The sequence below is a fragment of the Ornithorhynchus anatinus genome, chromosome 8, assembly GCF_004115215.2.
Source record: "Ornithorhynchus anatinus isolate Pmale09 chromosome 8, mOrnAna1.pri.v4, whole genome shotgun sequence".
Taxonomy (NCBI): Eukaryota; Metazoa; Chordata; class Mammalia; order Monotremata; family Ornithorhynchidae; genus Ornithorhynchus; species Ornithorhynchus anatinus.
Window position 1 is genome coordinate 32808523 of NC_041735.1, and position 6706 is coordinate 32815228.

The 6706-nt window shown below is 49.1% G+C and overlaps 1 protein-coding gene across 1 annotated transcript; it reads left to right on the forward strand.

Annotated features, from left to right (window-relative positions):
- The first annotated feature begins 526 nt into the window (after positions 1–526).
- LOC103166549 (NANOG neighbor homeobox-like) lies at positions 527–5973 on the forward strand. The gene is made up of 6 exons (XM_029070151.2): positions 527–730; positions 2708–2813; positions 3558–3769; positions 3970–4277; positions 4746–4829; positions 5198–5973. The coding sequence occupies exons 3-6, from the start codon at positions 3643–3645 to the stop codon at positions 5246–5248; spliced, it is 570 nt and encodes a 189-aa protein (XP_028925984.1). The 5' UTR covers positions 527–730; positions 2708–2813; positions 3558–3642; the 3' UTR covers positions 5249–5973.
- Positions 5974–6706: the final 733 nt, after the last annotated feature.

Here is a 6706-nt window from a genome sequence, read left to right on the forward strand (position 1 = left end):
GCTTTGATGTCTCCCCTGTTTAGACCGTGAGCCCATTATTGGGCAGGGCTTGTCTATTTGTTGCCGAACTGTCCATTCCAAGCACTCAGTAGAGTGCTCTGTGTATGAGAAGCAGCGTGGCTCAGTGGAAAGGGTCCGGGCTTGGGAGTTTGAGGTCATGGGTTCGAATCCCGACTCTGCCACTTGTCAGCTGTGTGACTGTGGGCAAGTCACTTAACTTCTCTGTGCCTCAGTGACCTCATTTGCAAAATGGAGATGAAGACTGTGTGCCTCACGTGGGACAACCTGATTACCCTGTATCTACCCCAGCGCTTAGAACAGTGCTCGGCCCATAGTAAGTGCGTAACAAATGCCAACGTTATTATTATAGTAAGCGCTCAATAAATACTACTGAATGAAGTTGCCCTTCCCTCGAACCGCTCCACCCTCCTCGCGCCCCGGAGGCCACGCCCCCTCCCCAGCGGTCTCCCGCCCACTGGGCTCGACGGGACCGTGCTCCAACCAAGGGCGCATGCGCGGGGAGACATTTTGCTCCTCGACGGGACACCGGCCTGGGTCCCTGGGCCTCCCAAACGGGGAGATCCCCGCACCTGGGCCGGAGGTGAGGCGGAAGCCGGCGAGTCATTCGGACTGCGGGAATTCGGACCCTCCCCTCAACGCCCTGCGCAATGTGGATGCGAACACCTCCCGGGACGGCCAAGCCTCAAGCAGCCTCCTTCCGGGCCCAGGGGTAATTTGCCTTAGGAGACGTGGGTGCGTGGCAGAGCGTGAGCGGGGGAAGGCCCCGCAGGAACTCTGGATGTGGGGTCGCACCCATTGGCCAAAATCTATGGAGAGTTATCGTTCAGGAAAAAGCCAACTAACGATTCGGCCCCTTAAAAAGACGTCAAAGACATGGAGAAGGAGGGGTGGCAGCAGAACCTTCTGGAAGCCCGGCAGAGGAGCAAGGCAGATTGTGGCCAACAGAAAACTGTGCATATTCCTATTGTGGGGCCTGTGGTACACCCTCAGAAACAGTGCCCGTACTCAAAGGCAGCAGAGGGAGAAATAGGAGAGATAATCAAGGAACTGGAGGAGGAAGGGGTAATCAAGAAGGGTCAGAGTCCTTATAATCGCCCGGTTTGCCCGGTGTTAGAAACAGATGGACAAATCTGGAGGCTGATGGTAGATTTCAGGAAAATCGATGCTGCCGCACGTGTGGTAGCTCCCAGTGTGGCAAGTATTCCCGAGGAGTTGGCATCATTAAATGTGCAAAGAAAGTGGTTTTCAGTCATTGAATTGGCAAATTGCTTCTTTGCCCTACCCTTAGCTCCTTACTCCCAAGCACAATTTGCTTTTACCTACAAGGGCATATGCTATAAGTTTACACAAGTAACCCAGGGCTTTCACAGTGCACCTGCAATTGCTCATCACTCTGTCAAACAGATGCTAGATGAATTAGACAAGACAGATCAGATAAAGGTTTACTCTTATGTGGATGATATTTTGGTCACAGGGAAAAAAAGGTCTCAATTAGCACAGCAGTCAGTTAAGTATTTGGGGGTATTCCTGGGACAAAGGTAAGAAAAGTAAATGGAAAAAATTGGAGCATTTTGCAATGTTCTAGTACCTAAGTATCCATGAGAAATAAGAACATTATTGGGAGGGTTGAATTTCATCAAAGTGCATAGCCATCATTGTTTCGAGAACTCTTTGGCCCGTTTTGGAAACTGCTGGAGAGAAAAGATCTCAGGGGAATTAGGGAGAACACGACCAAGCCTTGCATTCTTTAAAAATGCTAATGTTTGATGTTTTCAGAGTTGTCATTACTAGATCGCCCTACATGGCGAGCAGGGCTGATGCTGGGGAAGAGGGAGGACACATTTCCAGTGAAGTGCTGGAGGAAGGAACCCAGGTTGATGATGAGGGTGCAAGTGGTTTTCCCCTAAAGTGAAGCGTGTATGAATGAACAAGCCTCGAACTGACCTCGGCAGCAGGTAGAACTCCAGTTAGGGCTCCGTAGGCAGGGCTCTCCCAGGTGCTCCGGAAGGTTCCTGCTGCTTGAGGTCCTTCTCTCCTCTCGATAGCAAAGAAAGTGGAAAGCACTGCAGGAGGGGAGGGAGTTCACACTCTAATTAGGAAGAGGGGCCAGGTCCTGCATTTTCCGATCTGAATTCTGGTCTGCTGCTATCGCCCTAAGTGTTTTAAGTGTTGTCCCCAAATGACGGGCCTGGTGCTCCCTGTAGCTACTTCAAGTGGTGGTAGTCAGCACTCCCTGTCTCAGGAGAGTTTCCCGGTACTCTACCAGCCTTGGCTACGGGAGGGACAGTCAAGCAGTGTCAGTGGCTAACCAGTTGAAGGCACTGTGCTACAAGCCAAAAGTCACCTGTGTTTGGCAGCAGTGGCATGTGAAAGAGTTGAGGTGGAGATTCATGTTTACTGCTTGGAAGCAGGCAGTGGTAAACCACTTCCATATTTTTCCCAAGAAAACTCTATGGATACACTATCAGAACAATTGCAAATGGAGGTGGGGCGTTCTGGGACAGATGTGTCCATGGAGTCACTGTGGGTTGGAGACAACTGGACAGCATAAAGCAAGACAAGTCAGTACTAAATTCACACTCAATCTACTGATCAACTGTGAGGAAATGGATTGGCAGTTAGAATGTGAACTCTTGCCCTGGAGTGAGATGGGCCTGCACCCCATCCCTGCTCTCTCTTCAAATAGAACTGCAGGGCCACGCGGCTACTGTGGTGCATTCTCTCCACGAAGCGCCCATCTGGAAAGCGAAGTCTCTCCAATCAGCGAGGTTCAAGGAGCGGATTTACACCAGGTAGGCAGAACTTAATGCATTCGGGGACACAGGGGAATTGTGGAATTGGAGCCAAATCAGCAGGAGTATGGCTTCCTGGCCTGGATCCTTGGGAAAAGGCAGAGGCAAGCAGGGCATAGCGTGGTGGATAGAGGACGGGCCAGGGAGTCCAAAGGTCATGTGTTCATTCAACAGTATTTATTGAGCGCTTACTATGTGCAGAGCACTGTGAATGCTAAGCACTTGGAATGTACAGTTCGGTAAGAGAGAGAAAAGTGCTGCCCACTGACGGGCTCACAGTAACAGTAACTGTTCTAATCCCGGCTATGCCACTTGTCTGTTGTGAGACCTTGGGCAAGTCACTTCACTTCTCTGGGCCTCAGTTACCTCATCTCTAAAATGGAGATTGAGACTGAGAGCCCCATTTGGGACAGGGACTACATCCAACCTGAGTAACTTGTATCTACCCTAGTGCTTAGTACAGTGCTTGTCATATAGTAAGCACTTAACAAGTATCATTGTTATTATTATTACTGTTATGCTGGTATCCTATTCAGGTGGGCCAGTCGGAAGAAGCAGCCCATCCCCAAATGGACTCAGCCCTCTGGGGTCGTCCATAGGGAGCTATAGCCCAAATCTGCTCCCTAAGCAACAGTTATCCTTTTTCCTTCATCTTCTTGAGCCAAAGGGAGTTTGCGAGCATGTGTGGTGGGAATGGGTAAACTAGGGTCTGGGCTGAGTGGTCTCCATTCTTTTCTCCTGAAGACTTCTGCTGCCCGAAAGCATCGTGTCCCGTGGAGCCTCATTCAGGAGCTTTATACAAGCATTCCCAAAGGTCTCTCTGGTGGAAATGGAAATGATGTCCTCAGTGACATTCCCGTTGTTTGAAGGTGACAAAGAGATTGACCAATTATGGAATGAGAACTATACCCAGACATGCCGACATCCCCCAAGGAAGAACGCCTCTCAAAGTGCAGGTAGAGTGACAGAAAAGTTTATGCCTGAATATCTCCATATCTCCAGAGGAGGAGGCATGTAGCTGTACCTACTGGGCGATGCCAGGGTAGAGCCAATTATTGACCATGGTTAGGGCTAGGAGAGGTGCATAGACCTATGATATTCGATAACAGGTGTTTCCCCAGTACTCCACTCACTGATGGTTTTGTGTCTCTTACAGCACCTTTCTGCCCTCTGGAACTGCTAATGGCACCTCCAGATCAGGCACATGGGTCCGTGCCTTCCTCCGGACTCATAAGCATTGCTAGAAACAAAGATGAAGGTGATGGAGTGGAAGAGACAGAGGCGGAAGGAAAGGAAAGCAATGCGGCTGAGACGAACAGGATGGTGGTCCACAAAACCTCCCGGAATCATCCTGTGAGCAAGTCCATCATGGAAACCTTGTGGGCAACATTTAAAGTGAAACATCGGGTTAGGACCCCTGAAGCAGTAAGACTGGCTGGAGATTTGGCTATCTCTGTTCTACAGGTAAGACACCAGCTTCTCCATGGGCTTGATTTCCTTTGGGCAGACATTTGTGGACTGCTTAGTTGATCATTGCGTGGGGGAAGGAAGGCATATGGTATCAAGAATTAATCATCTGTGCAGAATTGAGATCCCTTGGTTCTTCTGCCCACCGCTCACCCTTTCACCCTATCTCTCTATCACTCTCCCATCCAGTAACCCCTCTCCCCCATTATTCATTACATCTGACCAGATAAGCACCTTTGCTGAACTGGCCTGAATGGATGTCATGGCCTGGAGATGTGGTTGCTTGTCATTGCATCTCAGTGTTAAAAGATGAGGCCAAATGGTGCCTCTGCAAGTAAGGAGAGAAGTTTGCTACAGTCCTTGTACCCTGCCCCCCCACCCATCCCAGCCACACACAAATATATATGCACACCTACGCAATTGACCCTAACTAAATTGACTTTATCTGTCTTCTTCCCGATACAGGTTAAAGCTTGGTTCAGGAGCACCAGACGAAAACACCGGAAAATGGCCAAGGGCCAGAGGAGGGTGACAAAGTCTAAAATGCAAGTGAGTCATTATGGCAGAAAGTCTGTCCCTTGCACCAGCCGAATCTGAATCGCAGAGGAAGAGAAGGGAGCCTGTGTAGAGCCGCAAGAGGGGAATGGAGCCTGAGGGTGGGAGGGACTGAGCAAAAGAAGAGAGATTTCTTTGTGACCCTCATACCCAAGACACTGAGTGGGACAAAATAGGCTGGATGCTGATCTCAACTGTCACTGGGCTGAGTTTCTAGGGGTCTTGTAGGGACATGGGGGTGGTGGAAGGTTGTTATGAGACAATCCACTCTACCTCATATATGATGATATTCCCATGGAGATACAGGGTGTTATTACATTTGTGGTCTCTCAACTGCTTTTAAACTTTCTGTGTGCCTCCAGTCTGTTCTTAGGATGAAGTCTTCCGTGATCTGCTACATGTGCTGCGCTTAAAACAGACTGGGAAGAGCAGTCACTTCTACCTCTCCAGCCTTGTGCCCTGACACCAGCTCTGAGGGATTCAGGAGTCCCACTGCCTCTGATGTTCGAGCAAAACAGTTTCATTGACTGTTCAGAAATGCCACCTCCTCTAAATCCATTGCCCTTACATTTGCAACTGTGCTGGTGGGCTGGAATGTTCAAGATTCAGGTTGAGCTGAGGGAAAGAACACCCCACTGGTGGAAAGAGCAGAACCAGATTCCAGTTCTTCGTCTACCTCATACCTGTTGCCTGATGTTGAAAAAGTCCCTTACTGTCTCTCTCCCTGTTGCTCCATCTGCATATTGAGGACAAGAGTCCTGTTCTTTCTGCGAAGTCCGGCTCCCTCCCCACCTGCGGTGTTTTTCATTCTCCTGGAGAGGAGCTGGCCGAGTCCTGGCTGCAGATGCCTAAACCGGGGCTGCCCCTTTAGCAGAGGTCAGATCGAAGTTCAACTATACACGTTTCAGTTTCAGAGGAAACCAAGTGAGCCCCTGCGTTCTACCTGGATTCCTTACTCCCATAGCTAACGGAACCTCTCTCCTCTCTCTTCCCCAGTGCCACTGTCCGCTAGCCATAACGGACGATCTAGCAATCCAAACGCCAAAAACATCAAACATAAGCCATTGTGACATAGGCGGGCTTTGTCATATTGTCTTGAAGGATTCCACCTGAATAAAGTTTCACGGTGAAGAATTTATCTGAATAACAGCTTTGTAGAAGAAAGTGCTCCAAAGCCTTGTGGGCTTCCAAGTTCTATTCAAAATTGAAACCACCACTTATTTCCTTATGTATATGTATATGCAGAAACTATACTGGGAGTATACATGGACTGTGTCCAAACTGATTTGCGAGTATCTACCCTGGATCTTAGTACAGTGACTATTACAGAGTAGGCGCTTAATAAATACCATTACCAAAAATAAATGTGCAAGGAAAGGGCAGAGGACAACCAGCAGCTGAAACTGCCTGGAAGAGATTCTTGGGTGGGGAGGGAGCCATGTAGGAATCCTAGCTCAGGGGAGAGAAAAAACTAGAAAGGCAGAGGATTTCTTCATACATTTTCTTAAAAAGAATAGAAATAGCAGAGGTTTGGGGAAAGGTGGGCAGGAGATCATTGATGGGCCACCACATAAACAAGCCAAGTTCAGAACCATTTCACTGTGGACAAGGCTCGGATTGCTCCATCATTTTATGTAGTCTTCTGTAGAGATACTTGTTAAGCGTTTACTGTTTACCAAGTCCCACCTGGGGCTCAGAGTCTATTTCGGAGGGAGTTCTTTCCCTTCTCTCTAACCTCTCTTAAAGCTTCAAGTGCCTTCCCACCATCAACAGCCCTGCCAGCTTCGTCCATAGTAAAGTGGAAATAATCAGGTGTGAACTTCTCCAGTCTCTCCGCTTTAGTATCCCCTCCTCCTCTTTCTTCTCCACCC

Bases quoted from the DNA above. Each gene is read 5' to 3' on its own strand.
- LOC103166549 (XM_029070151.2), top strand. From the start codon at position 3,643: ATGGAAATGATGTCCTCAGTGACATTCCCGTTGTTTGAAGGTGACAAA. The intron at 3,770-3,969 runs GTAGAGTGACAG...TGTCTCTTACAG, and splicing joins GAACGCCTCTCAAAGTGCAG to CACCTTTCTGCCCTCTGGAA. The intron at 4,830-5,197 runs GTGAGTCATTAT...GTGTGCCTCCAG, and splicing joins TGACAAAGTCTAAAATGCAA to TCTGTTCTTAGGATGAAGTC.